The 19430-nt window shown below is 40.0% G+C and overlaps 1 protein-coding gene across 1 annotated transcript in view; it reads right to left on the reverse strand.

Annotated features, from left to right (window-relative positions):
• Positions 1-19430, reverse strand: part of LOC306900702 (cytosolic carboxypeptidase 6-like) — a 257938-nt gene that overhangs the window by 139562 nt on the left and 98946 nt on the right. The window contains exon 4 of the mRNA XM_079467926.1: positions 18945-19039. Coding sequence (XP_079324052.1) covers positions 18945-19039 — 95 coding nt within the window. The remainder of the gene's footprint in view (positions 1-18944; positions 19040-19430) is intronic.

Consider the following 19430-nt stretch of genomic DNA (forward strand, 5'->3'; position numbering starts at 1 on the left):
GGCCACTGTCACAAATGTGTTGCTTACATTTGACTGGATAGCAAACAGCCACACTCTTAAACAGATTCTTCACCATGATGCCATAGAAGAATCTGTTTTGGTTACTAAAACAACCATTTACTAAAAATGTATTTTAAGACCAATTTCTTCCTTTCTCTCTGTCACAAGTTCAGGATATGTATAGTTCACCCAAAAATGAAACTTCTGTCATCCTTTACTTACAGTCTTTTCATTTCAAACCTGTATGACGTTCTTTCTTCCCTGAACACAAAAGAAGATATTTTGAAGAATGTTGGTAACCGAACATTGGTGATAGCCATTGCATTGCATTCGTTTTGTCTAGAAGTGAATAGGTACCGCCATTGTTCGGACACCAACATCCTTCAAAATATCGTATTTTCTCTTCTTCAGAAGGTTTGAAATGACATGAGGGTGGTTAAATGATGACAGAATTTTCATTTTTGGGTGAACTATCCCTTCCAAGATTCTTTTTGAAACCACTCATCCCTAAATGGTTATTATATGGCATCTCGAAGCAGCTCTTTTAAGAGTGCAGATAACCCACATTTTGGTACGGGTAATAGTAAACATGATTATTATGATTCAAAAATCCCAAACAAAGCACAGGGACAAGTTATCTGCAGAACAGCACAGCGCTATCATGTTAATAATCCACAACAGCAGCTGAGGACAGAAAAACAACAACAGCATGACAAATAATACCTGCTTGATAATGTACCCCAGACACTTCACTGCATGATCAAGAGTCTTAATGAGCTGGCCGATGAGATACTTGGTTGGCAAATAGAGGGAGTGAGGAAAAGGGAGTAAAACAGACAGGAGAGAGAGAGAGAGAGAGAGAGAGAGAGAGAGGGGATGCCAGTTTGACTGAAGACTCGCTCTCTTCTACTCCATGCCGGAGGGTAGAGCTGAAGTCTCTTCAGGAAGCAGCAGGCTGGATCTATGGAGGCACCTCTCTGAGACACAGACATCTGCAGGCCTGACAGCCTCTGACAAATGAGAGCCAGTTAAAGCTAAACAGCTCACTCTCAGCACCCTTATCCCAAATGAAAGACCCCCGACACACACACACACACACACACGGAAGCACACACGTGGATGGGCTGAGGACCTGTCAGCCACGTAAGAAGACTAGATAGCCTCAGGCAACAATCTCACACATTCAGTGCCGGAGGTAGCCAGGGGGCTACACCCCAACACAGCATCCATCCATATGACCCATCAGAGATGGAGAGAGAGGAACTCTGCGCTAAGGACTGATTTCTACACGTTCTTGTTCGTGGCTGAGGTGTGAAACAAGCTGTCAAAAGAGAGCAGTGCTGGCCCTGTCTGCCACCAAGCCGTTCTTGAACTTGTTAAAGTGCATTTCCGCACCCGTTCAAAGCGTGACGTGGCACGCGCACTGAATGATGCATCGCACGTCGCTATCGCCTCTGAATCAACTAAAAGTGTGATGAAAATAGAAAGGGATGTCTTGTTGCAAGCTATTGGTACATTGATACGATCAAAGGGTCAAAGTTGGGTAAGTTAGTATTAGCCCTGGGGTAGAATTATAAAAATAACAAAAAGCTTTCTCCATTGACCGATATTCTAATATTTTATAAAGATACAAATAAGATAAAGACATTAAATTACAAGATAATAAAAAATTATTTTCCATATATCATTAACATTATTTTTATAATAGGCAGAAAATAAGGGAGGATCAATTATGGATAAAGGAGGAGAGAGATCAACTAGGAGACAAGCACTTTCCATTTCGTAAAGCTATGAGAATAGTCTCTTAAGTGAACTTTTAACCTCTCTTCTCTCTCTCTCTCTCTCTCTCTCTCTCTCTCTCGCACTCTCTCTCCCTCTCTCTCTCTCTCTCTCTGCTGATGTGAGCTGCTAATACTGTAATTCTCAATGTCTTATGTTATCCAATCTATTTTCTTCTGTGTCTCTCTCAAGGTCCACTGCTGTAGGAAATTGTTCTTCGCAATGTCCTCCAGTCCACTGTAGACGGTTGATTACAGGTAAATGAAGTACAGAAACACAACCAGAAGAGTTTTCTCGGTGTCCATTAGACGCTGGAATTACAAACTCAGCACATCCTTGTGGACTCAATATCATAATCAAATTTACATTAGGAGCGGTGCAGTGGAGTGGTTAACGGCTGATATTCAGAAAGTTGCCGGTTGAAGGCGAGCCGCTGATCTTCTGTCATCATTTATTCTTCCTCATGCCATTCCAAACCTGTATGATTTTCTTCTGCAGAACACAAAAGAAGATATCATTGACTTCCACCGCATGGACACAAACCCACAGACATTTCTCAAAATATCTTCTTTTATGTTGTACAGAAGAAAGAGACACGAGGGAAAATAAATGACAGCATTTCTATTCTCGGGTAAATGATCTTTTTAACACAAGGTTGGGGAATATTTATATTCTATAAAAAACACTTGAGAAATTGAGACTGCTAACTGCCTAAAGGGATAGTTCGCTCCATCACGATTTACTCACCCTCTAGTGATATATATATATTTCTGTGTTGTATTTAACACAGAGAAACATAATAGATGAAAATAGTAGTCAAAGTTGCCCCAGAACCTTTGCTTTCCTAAATTCCTCAAAATATCTTCTTTTGTGTTAAACGGAACAAATATATATCTACAATTCTATAACTTATTATGGTAGTCAATGGTGCCTCAGAAAGGTCAGTTGCATTCTTCCAAATATCTTTCCGAGTTCAACACAACATTTTTACATTTAGTCATTTAGCAGACGCTTTTATCCAAAGCGATTTACAAAGAACTCAGGGAGCAATAAGCGATATGTAATAAAAGAGCAATAGTACGATAGGTGCTAATACAAAAGCTAGTTTCAACAAAAGCCAGACCCTGTTGAGAGAAGAGGATTGGTGTTTTCTTTTCCTTCATTTGTCTGTCAAGTATTCACAGAAGAGATGCGTTTTAACTAGTTTTTTTAAGGTTGTGAGAGATGTGGTTGACCGGACCGCGTTAGGAAGAATGTTCCACCAGGAAGGAGTTGTAAAGGAGAACGAGCGGTGGAGCGATTTAATGCCCTTATGACAAGGATATCAACAAATGAATGCATACAGATTTGGAACAACTTGGTTGTGACTTCGGTGAGTAAATAAAAATAAACACACCAGTCAACACAGGGTTAAGCAGTCGTTCACATCAGGCTTATTATTTTTCTAAACTGCTCGGATTCAAAACTTAACACAAAGTTTGAATTAATTTGGACCAACTCGCAGTAATGTCTCAATAACATAACGGGCCATTTGAGGAGATGAAAGACAAGTGTCTTTCATGGTGAATTTCAAAGGGAATTACTGTGCAATGTGTATCACTAATCACACTCTCAGCCAGTTATCAACTCTCTTAAATATTACAGCCTCTCTGCAAAGAGCAAGTTATCACCCATCATTAACCACTGACAGAAACAGACGGAGAGAGAGAGAGACAGAGCGAGAGAGAGAGAGACTGCTGAATTTAATGGAGGAGATTGCATATATAACAAAGCATATAAAACGATCACGTCTTCGAGTGAGAGAATATTCAAACTTGCATAAGAGCGAGTGTGTGTGTGTTTATTATTATATAAGGGCAATAAGCGGGATATGATACATACTGTGCCCCTGTGTAGAGTGTGGGAGACATCATTATAAAAAGCATTAAGGAATCCAGGGCGCAAGCAGCACGATATGCTCATACACACACATACACACGCATACACACACTCACCAGGGGCCCACACGGCACCGCTGTAATGGGTTAATCTGGGGGCCTCCGATGGAGAGCTCTCACACACACTCAATGGCCCAATGATCATTTTAATAGACTCCCATCACTCCGTTTGTCCTCTAGCAAAGACATCACACCGAGCAAGCTGTGCATATCGGCACACAGAAGCGTCTAAAACAGAAAAGAAGTCTCACCCTTTTTCTTATATTTTTACCCCCAATCACACATCCAAAGTAATATCTCAGAGTTTCAGAAATGGTGTGTACGCGACCGTGTCTGGGATGAAAAGGGGGATCTGGGAGGTGTTTTTCAGAGATGGGTGTTGAACCTGGTCTAATGCTCTTTGCTGGATTGGTGAATCCATCTTAATCAGCGCGGCTCTCTACCTTTTGCCAGCGCGGACGCCGGAGCTATTTCACAGCCCGCGCTAAATATTGCACAATATAATGAAATATTATCAGCTCGCAAACAAGACCAGACATTCAGCATTGACATTCAGATTTTGCCTCGCTTTTTTGAGCAAATGGGGCGCTTTTGAAAAAAGAAAAGATGCTTTTAGGTAGTGTTATTTGTTGTGGGGAAAAGGTTGGTTCTATCGAAAGCAGACCTTGTGATTACAAGAACATTTGATCTAGTCATTTTATCATGATTCAACAGAGGAAAATTTGGCTGCATTGTCAGGCGTCCTATCCCGCCTCTTTAATTACATCCCGAGTTCTCATGTAATTATTTAAACACGGGTTCACAGAAAACTGACTCCTCATAGTTAGAATCTGACTGCTATCATCCATTTTATTCTGGAAAATGGCATGCGCTTTGGTCAAAACATCCGAAATGCAGTGCATTACGTTGATCAGGTGAGCGAACGCATGAATCAAAAACAACTGTTTCAGATTGCAGATGAAGATTGAGACCTAGAGGAAAGTCACATGGCATTAAAAATCTAACAAATACTTAATAAGAGTAACAATATAATATAACTTTATACTATACGTCGACCAGGCCTAGTCCACATAACAACGGTAACACACACAACCAACACCAGATTGGTTTGATCAATAAACAATTATATTTGCAATTCGGTTCAGAGACACACCTGGCACAGAGAATACGTAACATTTAAAGCCATAACAACGGAATATAAAACTGTAAAGAAAGAACACATCACAGAGGTCAGAGCAGAGTTTTTGTTGTATTGTACTGTATGGCAAATACAAATGAAAAAAAAATAATGTACATTTACACCAAGTCTGCTTTATTGCATTCCTTTCCGTTGTTTTGTCATTTCAAAAATGAGGAAAAGTGCACATTCTGTCCCTCCCAATCCCAGCTACATATATCACCAGGAAAAAGCAAAGAGACAGCAATAAAAAGTGAAAGAATGGTTTTTCCCCCTTCTCCTTTTTCATTTCCAAGGGGAAATTCTGTGAAAGACAGCAGTGCAGTACTGTAATATGTTTAAGTGGGGTCTGTAGCTTTGGGCTGAGCGAGTGATCCAGCCACCGTCAGAGGGTCAAGCCACTGTAATTCTTATTTGGCGGAGAGGCAGAGGATGTGCTGTGCTTATAATGTTTGTTTTGGAGAAGAGGGAGGAGAGCTGGCTGCCTGCTCTCTCATATCAGCAATGGGTCCAGCACAAAACAACATCTCACAGATGTTTACTGGAATACAGTTTTGATTTATTCCAAGCGATTCAGCGACGTGCCAAAGGGAGAGTTTTGTGGAAGAAGTAAACACACAAATAAAAAGCGAACGCAACGATATTCATATTGGGTGTATGCATGCGTTAAAAGTTCATCAAAAAGTGATCAAAAACTATTTCACTTTTCATTTTAAGTATGAACCTGTTGATTTAAAATGTAGGCAACAGCCGCAGAAAATATTAAGAGACCATTAAATGTTTTTAGTTTTTCTGAATTTCCTGGGTGTGTAAGATGAGCATTTTTGTTTAATTCTGTGAACTGCAACAATATTTCTCCCAAATTTAAAAATAGAAATTTTGTTTCTATTTGCATTTATTTGTACAAAAATAAAACTGGCGAAATACTAGAAAAGATGCTCTGTATTTTTTTAGACCTCAAATACAAGAATCAATATTTACTTTTAAACAATACAACAGTAATATTTGTAATTAGAATAATGTCTTTTACATTGCTGCTGGATCTCTGGTCACTCATGTGGTTTGCTTTTGTTTAAATTGAACAGACACTAGTTTGGAATTGCCACGTTTCATCTTGCTGATTGAATGAAAATTGTGCATTTTTTTCACAGATTTCAAGATATCCTTTTGTGTCCTATGGGAAAACAAAAGATAAGTCAGATAGATCTGAACCAACAAATAATTGAAAGAACACAATGTCAAGTTTAAGTTTTACACTGAGACGGATCTTAGTGTTGTACTTTGCAGACCTTTTAGTTGTTCGGAGAGACTCCACATATTCTGTGTATTTTTATTCTAACATACATACAGTATGACCCACCTGCTGCTCTTGATCTGACAATCTTTTTATCAAACTATCTTTCTCTTTCTCTCTCTTTCATACGCATGCCTTTTGTTTCATTAGAGCACACAGATGCGCTGATGCTTACTGAATTACAGACGAGTGTTGCCAACCAAAACCAGATGGGACCGATCTATATTCAGATTAGCTATTTCCCTTCATTCATAATAATCTATAATGTTATCCTACGGTCTCTGACAGTTGGCTCACATTGATCACCCAACACTATCTTCACCTCGCGTGCAACCAAAACAATATAAAATACTGCAGTACACCACATAAACTAATTTACTCTGATATGTGACATGTTGATATAGATGTTAAAATAACTGTAGAAAATTGTGTTTTAATCCTATAAAGTTAGCTTTAAAGGTCATCTATGCAATATGCTAATGTGCTCCAAAACATGATGATGAATTTTATAAATTTAGTCTCTCTCTTCTGAGAATATGGACTAGAAAATAATGTTGACTCAAGTTTGTCCCATAAAATGTTCTATATAATGAAAACACCTCTTCTCCAAAACTATCTATTTCTGACTAACAATAGCTGTTGGCTATTTAAACTAAACAAAAAACTGCACAAGCCCTTGAACATGTGCTGCATTATCTGAAATAGAAAACTGTCCCCGTCATGCCATTTCACTGGGACTTTTATCTCAGTAAGAAATCAGCCACAGAGACAAACTAAACAGATAACGTCAACTGGATAGAAGCCACTGCTTCCTCAGACATTCTGATTCCGTGTAATTTGATTGGTCGCCTGCATTAATTCAGTCAGATGGGAGATTTAAGATACTACATCCCACTCATCCTCAGAGTGCATTTACTGCATCTCTCGTGCAGCCAAGCAAACATTTTGTTTCAAAAACCACCATCACAGGGAGGTGTAGGTGTAGATGTTTATACAGTAGATCGACAACATGTTCACACATTACGGTTCAATTGGATGTCTAGCTTCTGAAGCAGCGATGGTAGCTCATTAGCAATGTCTGAGAGAGCTACTCTCAGTGGAAGAAAAAGGGGATAAAGGGAAGAGAGAGAGAGAGAGAGAGAGAGAGCGGAGAAGATGAGAGAAATGGAGGAACGGAAGGATTGGGCATCAGCGGATGGATACAATTAAGGGAGAGTGGCATTTTCAAACGCGTGCGGGAATGCTCGGAGATGTCTGCATACTGCAGATACAGGCCGCGGCTTTACTCTGTGTCCTACTCAGTTTGTTGACACAGCAGTCTTTCTTGACTTTTTTATCTGCCATGCTTTCCATCTGTCTCCGATAAGAAATTATACACTTTCTGCCTGGCTTTCCCATCTTGTCTGCCTCTGAAAGCATGTGGAGAGCTTTGAGGAATCGCTGAGATATCCGCAATCCCTTCGTCGAGGTCAAAGATCACCTCACAAGTGCGCTGAGCATGCCTTACAGTAACGGGTGGCTTGAGATAACACGATCTTCGCACAAACTTACACTTAGAACCAAACAGAGGAAAGTTTTCTTGTGCAGGAGATTTAATGGAAATGTGTCAGTTCCTTGAATACCAACTTTGCCACAGATGTTTCTCCTAAAATGGATACTAAAATAGACATACATGAGATATTTATGGGACAGTATTGACTTGCAGCAAGAGTGTATAGCTGTTAAATAAAAAAATCAATTCATTGATCATTGACTGACTTCAGTGTCTTGGCAAATCTTATCACAGAAATGGTAAAGATTGTTATGAAAACGAAACAAAATGAAAAGAAACAAAGCACGAATCAAATCAGGGGGTGGATTAACAAAATTTTTCTCAAGAAAAACACTCTTCTTAACTGCCATACTTTTTCTGTAATATAGGAAAAAAGTTAGGAATGTTTTGTAATGCGAAACAAAAAACCTCCTAAGAAAGGCTTAAAAAAATTCTCAAGATTGATCTACAAAGCATGTCTATGTTCTTCAGAAAATATTTGAGAACTTAAGGAGGAACATTCTCAGGAGCTTCAAATAAATTGTCTTAATCTTAAAAAAATCAGTTTTCAGTTTTGCGAATCCGGCCCCAGAACAAAACAGAACAAAAGAAAAGCTAAACAAAACTGAATGCAATTTGAGACTAGAAAGCAGAAGAATCAAGCAAAAGACTCACAACCATCTAAACAACTAAGAAATGACAGAGATCGCATTTCCCTTTATTACGTTCAGGACTCAAAGACATGCCAATCAACCTTGAGGGGGCTCAAAAAGGCGATACCCATGATGCCAGAACATTCAGCTTTTTTCCTCACATGCCTCCTGCGGTTTATTAGATTGGAGTGGGAGGGATGAATAAAGCAGGTAAAGAGGCAGGTACGTCTGGAGCTAATGGTGAAAGCTGCATACAGTAATCATCAGACTGCCGGCCGCAGAGACGCAACACTCAAATAGTTCATTATAAGATGACACAACCAATTTGTAGCAGGGGCGGCAGCAATCTTAGAAATCTCCCCTGACAAAAGCATTTAGATTAGACTGCTTTTCAACCAGGAAAGCACTGACACGAATCAGTAGGCTCAACCGGGGGAATGGAATCTGTTTTAATTCTCCTCCAGGCAAACATAAAACTGTCCAGGTAAGTCATTTATGTAGAGGAAGAGAAACAGTTTCTCCAAAAAGATCTCTTTGTCTCACCAGCTCTTCTCTCGCACAAAGACTATAGATCTATTTGTTACACGTCTTTCCATCATTTCTCTTATAATCTTACTTTGCTGGCTTGGCTCATGAATGCTAATAGCACTCACGGAACAACGGGGGCCGTGTAGATTATTCTGATCGGAGAGCCACTCGCTTGCCTATATTTTCAGCAATTGTAACACACACGTGAATGAATCCTAGATGAAACTGTTGTGTGAAACTGGAGTGAGGTGCCTTTTCATCTAATAAATATAATTCTGTAATTACATTCTGAAAGAAGCACTTCGACCTTGCCGGCTCTGAGAAGCTGATCTCATCTCAGCCAGATCTTATGAACTCCAACCAAATAGGTTATTTTTACCCCCTCGTCTCTTTCTTTCCATATGCTCTATTCCAACTTTGACACAAATGTAAAGCAGATGGTCTGTTCTTTAGAATAAGAGCTCGGGTCTCTGCGTCTTATCACGGTACATGCAGAGAACTCCACACCACACTTTTGTGGAGGCACATGCAGACTCCAAAAAGCAAAAGAAACATTTCTAAAATGCAGACGGGGAAGGAAAGGAACACAAACAAAAAAAAAGGCAAGAATGTTGGTTATGTTTGGCAGGGACTAGGGAAATTCAGGAACAAAAGAAAGAGGTGTTAGTTTGTTAATGGCCCTTTGAGTTTCTGTGTAAATATTTATCTCTGTTTCCCCACACAGAGTTCAAGTGTCAAAATGTGAGATAAATAGCATGCTTCTCTCGGCAGCATTAAAGCACTGGCCCTAAAATGCAGGTCACTGGGGACCTGAGGCTAGAGGCTCTGTTCTGACTGCACTGTTTCCAAGATGACTGTATCAAAGGGACTTTTTGTTTATGCCATCTAACATTCTCTTGACAGAGAATGCGTACGACAAGCTTGGCAATCGTGACTGGCTGTTAAAGAAGTTTGTGATTAGGGCAAAAGTGAAGGTTAATGAAGATAACTGGAGTGATGCTTGTCTGTGAAAATCTTGAAGGGATAGTTCGCACATTAATGCAAATTATTTCATCATTTATTCACCCTCATGTCATTCTCACAACAATTGGTCCCCATTGACTTCCATTGTATGAACAACACCACAGATAAATTTCTTCAAATCATCTGCCAAATGCATAAATGCAACTGTGTGTTACTGTGGATTATGTTAGTTTAAATATGCATGGCGGACAGAGATAGTTTTGGATCTTCATTTGAGTCTGGGGAACAGATTCTGTAAACTCGCCAGTCACTGTGAATCAAATCTGTTTGGAAATGAATCCTTAGGCTCGGTTTTATTGCTCAAATTAGCCGAGCCGGTCCTTGTCCTGTATGCCCTTAATTAACACGCTTTCAATTCCCCTATTAATTAGTACAAGCTATTAGCTATTTTACATCACTCTTCATTTGTCGACAATTAAAGGGGCAATTATTAAAAGCTTGCCACACGGTTAATTGTGCGAGGGGTTGGGCAGCCGCATCATTGTGAAGATGCTGGAGACCAGCGAGAATCAGTCAGAGCTGAAGATCCCTAAATAAGTGAATACATTCCTGATGCTGTATTGTGGAGTGTGCAATACCTAAGGGATATGTCTCAGTTCAATATGTATATGATATATGCATTATAGATGTACAGTCATGGCCAAAAGTGGAAAATGTATGTATTTTCACTTTATCCAATGTATATACTGTATGTTGCAGGGTTGTGCTCAGGCTGTAAACCAAAGCCCAGCTTTAAGAATCTTTAAAAGTGTTGGCAAAAATTACACATGATTAAAGCTTTGAGTTAAGGCCCCGGAGATAGTCACAAACAAGAGAGAATCAATAAATATCAATAACTTATAAAATTGTAGTAAATGTACGCCTTGCCTTCTGTGAGCTTTTAGATTTTCTACACATTTGTTGTACATTGTAATAAAACTTATATTCCCTGATGCTGCTTTTGTCAAATAAATACCTTAACCAAGTTCTGTCATGACAACTCTCGGAGAGAGTATTTAGTCTTGGCGTAAATAGATCTGCTAAACTGTTGCTGCTGCGGCGTAGCAAGTACAGAGACTTGCTACTGCTGTGTGCATGTAAGGAATGCTGCTGCTTCACATATAACATATGCTGTATGAATAACCCCGGTATAGTGTATATGATCACCTTGTTACAGATCTATACAGGTGGAGCTGGGGAAGGAGGAGGGTTTGCACTGCAAAGTGTTTCATCTAAGGCTATTGTCAAACTGACTTATTTTAGGCTGGTTGTAGGTGCAGCGATTTTATACGGTGGTACCAATCAATCGTGTGGTTAAGGTAGGTCCGATTGGGTAAGACTATAGAACTGCGTCATCTAGAGTTTAATGCCAGAACTTTCTCTGTCTTTTTACTGTTTTGTCCATTTGGTACCATACTACATATATTTTTATGGTTTAACATAAACCGAGTAGGGGGATTAAAAGCAAATACTGTACAAATATGCCCCCCTGGACATGACTTTTGGCCACAACTGTATAAATACACAATTTATATTTACAATTTAGTACACAGCTACTCACTCAAGTAAGCCAATGAAAGATTTGAATTTAAGTGATTGTATGAGAACAAAGAGTGTGTGAAGTGAAAGGAGAGACATGGAATTAGCACAGTTACACGTGTACAATTTTTACCTTTTGCTTGTCACTCGGGCACTACCATTAAAAGGCACACCTGCTGTGACAGAAATGTAATTGAACTTTACCTACGCCTAAAGGCCATATTTTCATACATCTTAAGGTGTTAAAAGGTACAGCAGGTGTCCCTTCTGAGGAAACTGCCCCAGAACACATTTTGCAGACAGTGTATTTAGGAAATCGGTGCCTGTCAATTAAATAGTTGAAATAATTATGCTAAAAATATTTGACAACAGAATGCCACAATTACCAAATCAGAAACGTATGAGAGTTTTAGTAATTGTTCCAGATCATACTGCTGGGTAGTAGATCACGATGAGTACTTCACAAAAGAGCACCTGCGAAAGTGCACAAAGGAAATGTGCTATTTGAAATGAAGTCATAAGGTGATGTGAAGCAGAGAGACAGAAAAGGAACTTGTCTAGTTTCTTTAGAACTGGAGTTGGAATCCTATGTCCACCCAAATTATTATGTTATACAGGAGCAATATTACCTGTAAAAAGTACCAGTACTTTTCAAAAACATAAGTGTAAAGCAATGGAAAAATGAAGATTAATCAGTCTAATGCACTGCAGCACAAATGCGTTCCCATTTAGTAGTGGACCCCCTCTTGGCCACTATAATCAAAGAGCAATGCGAGCCATTACGAAATTACTTCCAGAGTTTCTGTGCCAAGCTCTTCCGACTCACATTGGCATTCACAGTGTCAGATGTTTGGAGTGACCCTCAAAACTTTGAGCCATCAACCACGCCGGCACAGAAATCCAGCATCAGGGAAGGGACAGAATGGGGACACAAAACAAAATGGCTTTACGGTCTGATGGCAAATGTAAAAAACAAACTCATTGAACCTCAAATCGTCTTTCTGCTGGCCATTGTGAGCTCTCATAACAAGGCAGATGTGACCATGGTTTCTAAAAGTCTGAGAGTGCTGTGAAAATGCTATTTTGTCTCTTGAATTGAATTATCTACGGATATCCGTTTGGAGAATGATCCAAAGAGCATCTTGTGCGTTTAAAATGTTAGCAAGACACTTCTAAATGTTTCTTCAAAAACAGCACATTTCTGACTCCGAGCAGTCAGATTTATTTATTTGTTAAAGCAATGCTAAACAAAACTCACATAACATCAAGATCCCACCTTCAGATGCTTTCAACAGTAAGGTGTACGGGTGCTCTAAGACCCCCTGGGCGACCACAGGCCCTTGGGCTCTCTCTAGGGTAAAAGAGTTTTCTCTCCTCTAAGGTGAGCTTCCCCTTCCCACAGCTTAACCAATCAGACTGAACAGCAGGAGCCAAATGATTGACAGGGCAATTACCGCTAGCAGCCTCTCCGGTGGATCCGGAGACATCTCCAAATACAATTTCACTATTTTGTTACATCAGACGTTCACAGGAAGGATTTAGTACAAAAGCAAAATTGCCAGGCGGACTCATGGTGGAGCGGTCCTGCTGGTGAAAACTTTCTAAGTTTGTGTGTGTGTGAGAGTGTATTTTCGTTCGATGCTTTTTTTCTTAAAAAATACCCTCGGCCAAGGTTATTTCCCACTAACTCCTGTGCTATTTTTGAAAGACTTTCTTTTTTTCCAGTAATAGTTTTGTCTCTTTGAGGAGCGATAAAAGAAGTCTTCGCTGCTGGTGAGGGGAGATAGACACCATTAAACAATGTCTTTTTTACAAAACACGGTAAATGTAAAGGCAGTTGTGGACCACTTATGGAAATTAGCTTTTTACAGCGAGAGAAGAAACCAGCTCATCTCCACACATTCTACGCTATGCAAACAGCCATTTCTCCTCGCAGCTTTCCTGCAGGCATCTGAATACACCTATTTACTAAACTAAACACAGAAATTCGCATTAATTCACAAGTGAATGCTCTGGTGCTTTGTGCTGGGAGATGAAAAGCTCTGTTGCGATCACAGCAGCCATCCCTCACTGTTCTTTGAATCTGCATCCAATGTGGATCTAATAGCTGCAAAAGTTTCTTGTTTTTTCGGCACGCTCTCCTCTGCCTGCACTGCATGCTGGGAGCTCCCAGCAGCATCTGCCGACAGTGCCACAGTGCTCTCTATATTCACAGAACCCAGAACGCCAGAAGCTCAGTGACACTTCGTTCGCTGCGCTTTCCGTTTATGCCGCTTGCTAATTCTCCGCTCTATCAGGCTAACAAATAAGCGCACACTGGGGGGGAGTGCCTGCTCCCTCTCAGAGTTGAGAAGGTTGTCACCTTGGAGTGCGAAAAACAGGGGAGGGGGAAAGCTTTCCATTCTCAAACTCTTATTACTTTTTCTATGCTAAAAACATGCAGATAAACATAAATCATTCTAGACTAATTTATGATGGTTGGGAATTGACAAGTGTTACTCGCATTCTTGTTTTCAACAACAGTGAACAGAAGAGACTTAACAACTGTCTTTCAGAATAAGAGTCGATTTTGTTTATTTTTCTGTGGTAACTGTACCATGTATTGTAAGGACATTTCAACAACAATAAAATAATAAATACAACATAATTTAAAAAACCTAAAAATAAACTGAAATACTTTCTTTTTCTTTTTTATATTTAATTTTATATTAAATAATAAATCATTTAAACGTCTCAGTTTTATTTTTATGTACTTACTCAATAACAGATTTTGGTTGATTTTAACCAAAAAAGTTATGCACTGCAGCTGTAAAAGGGATTGTTCAACTAAAAATGTATATTATAAATTATTTATTCACCCTCATGTCATTTCAAACCTTTGTTAAGCCGAAAACAAAAGAAATTATTTTGAAATTCAAATATTGTGATCAAATATTGTCCCACATTGACTTCCATTGTATGGAACACAACCCCTGAGATATTTTTCAAAATATCTTATTGTCTTCCACAGAAGAAAGACTCATATATAGGCCTCAGAGGAATTGCTCATGGGTGTTTTGGGTGAACTATCCCTTTAAATATATCTTGAAATGATGAGCAGTAAGATTATTCCCAATACTGATGCTGCAGTGCCAATAAAAGTCACAAATAAAAATAATCATTAAAAATAATAATTAATAAGCAAAGTCATGTTCGTCCATCAAAACTGACAGTATCAAAATGTCATTTTAAAGATTAAAATGAAAAGTGGGCTACAAACATCACACTTTACTAGGCTATAAGTTCCTGTAGCTTCTCCAACAATTTAAGACGAAGGCAGATCTGCTTGAAAGAGCAGGTAGCAAAGTCTGAGAAAACAGAGAGTAACAAGGGCTAAGAGATCCAGTCATGCAAAGCAGAAAGCGGAGGTACAGTCTATCCCACAAAAGCACCCAGCATCTCAATATGACCATAGATCTAATGTGTCAGGAGGATCAGCAGTCAAAGGTGACTCTCTCTTCTTGAATGATAAAAGGCTCTCAGTCCTGTGAAGAGCTTACAGCCACTTCATCCACCCACTTAAAAACCTATAAGTCCATGCATCAGTCCTGCTCATTGCTGTTAGCCTTCTAAAGCGCCGCTACATGGACCACCGTATAAAAGCGCTGCGCCTACAACCAGCCTAAAATAAGTCAGGTTGACAATAGCCTTAGATGAAACATCCATGGCCTCCTCACAGGAAAAACAAATCCATGTCTAAAAGCTAAAATGCACAATATTTGCAAGGTTCATGGGTTTTAAACCTTTGGAAGACATTATCCTTGGAATGGATGTCTGCATTTCCACAGATTTCCCTTGGGACTTGATTAAATTTGTTGTGGAGTTGATTTTATAAGTTGTAGGCGGGCACTCTGAAGGTTGCCTATAAATATTTTTTTTATCTTGCTATTTTTAAATGCATGTGAAACACAGGTCACACATCTCTGCGGTTCTGGGAAGTCTTGCAAACGTCTGGGAAACTCTCTTTGTTTCAATGAATCGATTCAAATTGGACTTAAATTGAGCAGGGGTGGGCGGGAAGAAGGTATTTATTTGGAGCCGGTTGACACCGTGTTAAATTCGGTGGGAGTCGGCGATACCTGGTGGGATAGAAAAATCTGTCTTGTGGGAGTGGAATGGAAAAACCCCACTTTTATTGTGCAGAGTTTGGACACTTAGCAGCAGGTAAAGAAGATCTTTCAGCGTACCTAAACAGCACATTCTACCTTCACCCATCCATAAACATCACCAGAATAAGGTCAATTTAATGAGAAGACCACATTTTTGTCAGGCTAACAAAGAACATGTTGTGCGACACAGACCCCTAAGAAGAATATGGTATGTCGGAAATTCTTCTTCAATGGTTTCGCTTTAACTCGAAACCATTTGACTCGAAACCATTTGATGTTGCTTGTCAGCTGTTGTAACCTGCTCTCGGAAAACAGTGTTGAACAACTCCCCTCAACCCGATAATAACTACACCTGTTGCTCAACTGTGGGTGCATAAACAGGCATATATACCAAAACAAACCCACACCTATGCGAGTTCCAATCTGTTGCCTGTCTGTCATGTGGGCCAAGAACAGATGATCTCCAGGCGGCACACACACATACGCACACACACAGCTTTAGCATCAGCCAGCCTTAAGGAAGTACGGTCTCTGCAGATAGAGATAAAGGTTTCAACTTGCAGGTTAAAAGTGACTTTTTTCACAGATAAAGGCAGCAAAAGCAATCTGTTCTCCCTTCTTTTTTCTTCAGCTGTCTCTCTCCCTCTCTCCCAGGCTCAATTTTTGTTCTTGACTTTATCCAACGCTGCATACAGGGCTGGATCAGACAGTTAAAGCAGCTCTTTGCTTTATTTCATATCTACTTGTCAAAGAGAGATTAGCAGTTTTTTAGCTGCACTTTGCTGGCAAGATGGAAAATGAACGGCAGAAAGAATGTCGAAAAAGCACGAGCTACAACAATCCAAGCATTTGCTTAAGAGAAATTTACGATTTTTTAAATATCAAAGATATTTGTCAGGAAACAAAACAGTGTTTTAGTTGAATCACATTCAAATGTCTTAACATTTTCTGTTAAAAATATATAATTTTGTATTATTCATAGCACAACAACGATTTATTCTCATTGTTAGTTTATTAAAATGTTTTGCTGTCACACCATATGACACATTTATTGTTAACTACCCATACAGTATGTGTTTTCTAAGAATCAAACGCACAACAATTGCACTACGCAATACTCTACCAACCGAGCCTTAGGAACACTACTGGATTTGATCTACCACAAAATCCTGTTGTGATAAAAAGGATTCTTAAACGGCCAATTTCCCCAGGTGCATTTTGAAAGATGCCACATAACTTTCCTCACATATAGCCATTATCACGTGTGTTTTCGCGTTCGAGCGAGAGACGGCGTGTATCTAAATAGATGCAAAAGTGTTTGTGCAAGGGCCCCCTTTGTGTCACAGCATGTTGTTTTCGCACATCTATAATTGGATGAGAAACGGAGAGGATCGCCTCGCGTTTGTGTGAGAGTTACATGGTCTTTCCTCGCCTTATTGAAGTCCTAATGCTTGAGCCTGTGCCGTCGCAGCAACGGACAGCGTGTGGTATACGATCAGCCCACCCTGATCCAGCCTTCTGATGACTATCACTGTGGCATTTGTACGCAGAGGTGTTCCATCTCTTTCTGCCCGCTATTCAGAGTCTCTAAATGCTACAGGCTTATTTTCCCACCGCGTGCCGCAAACCGACACAAACGACGGCCCTTTGAGCTCCAGATTGGTATAAAAAAACCTGTATGATTCAAACAATGGCTTTGATGTCGCCGGAAATAAAAGAAATGTCGTCGAATGTCAATCTGCTGCCTCTGTGCAATGAAATTGCAGAAAAGTTAGCTGCTTTATTTTCAGTTTGCCAAAAAGTTCAATTTCTAGGAACGGAGGGGTCCGTGCGAGCGAGTTTTACAATAAATTACAGGGCAGAAAAGGACTGTCAGTAAGAGTAGAAATAAGACTGATTCTTCCCTTAAACCCTAATTGAGCTCGACCATAATTCATTTCTAACAATCGCTTTGCTGAGTGCAGCTCTGTTAAAAAGTGAGCTACAGCTGAAACAACCTCTCCATAAACCCCCCGGCACGCACCTGAGGGAAATGTTGAACATGGGCACGTAGGAGACGTCAACTTGACTGTGAAATGTTTTGCAGTCCATTGTTTTCCGACAGCATCTCCATCTAATTGTCTTGTCCCATTAGGCCGTGACCAGGGTTTGGCGGAGGAAGACAGGCTCCCTCGGCAGGCGTCTGCCATTTGTCTGAATGCCCTTGATCGACTCGTGACAGATGTCAAAGTTTCCGTTGAGCGGGTACTGTCTCCGTCACATGACCTCTGTTGGGCACGTCAGGATTCCGCGGAGTAGTGGCTCTCGTACTGATACACACGCTCATGCACACTTCTGCATCTATCAGTTCCCTGCTATTACCTCTGACAGGCCTCACCTGCCCAGGCCGCATGGCCCATGCAAATGCAACCTGGCAGATGAGTGTTTGTATGGTAATGCGCCGCTTTGATTGATACTGATAGGAGGGCATGCGTACTTACGTTTTTCTAAAGTTATTGTGAAGTGCAAAAGACGTAATGTAGGAGAACAACCAAAGTATGACATTAGAATGAGCATATACTACAAAACCGAAGCCAGCAAACGAATTTCAATATGAATTTTGTATACGAAAATGTATTTGAAATGAATAACTTGAATTGAATAAATGAAGAAAATTTGCTAATAAAAGCCCAAGCATGGAAGCTGGCCAATACATTTACCAATATGCAAATTGACTCCTCTGAGGATGTATTTTTAAAACCCAACATATAACATTTAACAGAATTCATATTGCTTGAAAAGATCAAAATTGATTAAAAAACACAAAGACGTCAAAACTAGTTAACGTACAGGACAAAATGACACCCGGTAACCAGTCAGGTTTGTCCATTTCCCGACCAAAGCTCACTTCCTCACCGGCATATCTCATAATTCCTCTATCAACAGCCCTGTCAACGTCCCTTTTTCTACCCAGAAAGGATCACCATGGAGACCAAACATCGCCAGCAACACAACCTCTCATAAGGAACATCAAACACACCACTGTCAGCCTGGTGAGGGAAGAGAAAGTGTTGAATGTTTCTTTTAAGGAACACTGACAGTGTGAAAACCCGAGGAGATGGTAACGACATATTCTGTTGTTTGTGGGACAGACATGAGACAGATATCACAACTGTGCACAGCCCAGGAGACAGTAGAGTCTTATTCATGGAATCTCAGGTGGAATTCACACTCGGGCCTGTACTACACTAGCTTAAGTTACCTTGAGAGATGGTGGGTTATGAACAAACTACAGAAGAGGTTGGAGAAAAAATGGAAAGCAAGGATGAAACGGGTGGAGATTATGCAAGAATGATATTTGCAGAGGGTATAAATACCATTTAGGACGGCTGGTCGACTTCACCACAGGGGACATCCCATCTCTGTACAGGCTCTTGGTCTTGCTAAAGTTCACAATGTTGAAAATCACTCTCTGAAACCACAAAAAATGACAAAACACATTTGGGTGAGTTGAAACCAAAATAAATCTCAGTAGGACACGAAAACAAAAAGTTACTTGCTGTTAAGCAGAGATTAGAAAAGCTCATTGAGATGATGTTCACAGAACCTCACGCAAGTTTCAAAATTAGCAGTGCAAATGGGAAGTGCTGCCTGAAACACTAAACGTGTTAACAGAATCTTACAGGATCTCACTGACTTCGTAATGCGAAGACTGTGTGAACTTATAACACACGTGAGACAAAAATGCAGAAAGATGTGAGAACTTGACTTTATTTCCTCAGAAAAACATGGATATGTTAACATGATTTTTGTCGCACATAGAAATGACTACGGTGTGAATGAATCATGCTGGTGGAGGTGAT

The sequence above is a fragment of the Barbatula barbatula genome, assembly GCF_947034865.1.
Source record: "Barbatula barbatula genome assembly, chromosome: 11".
NCBI lineage: Eukaryota > Metazoa > Chordata > Actinopteri > Cypriniformes > Nemacheilidae > Barbatula > Barbatula barbatula.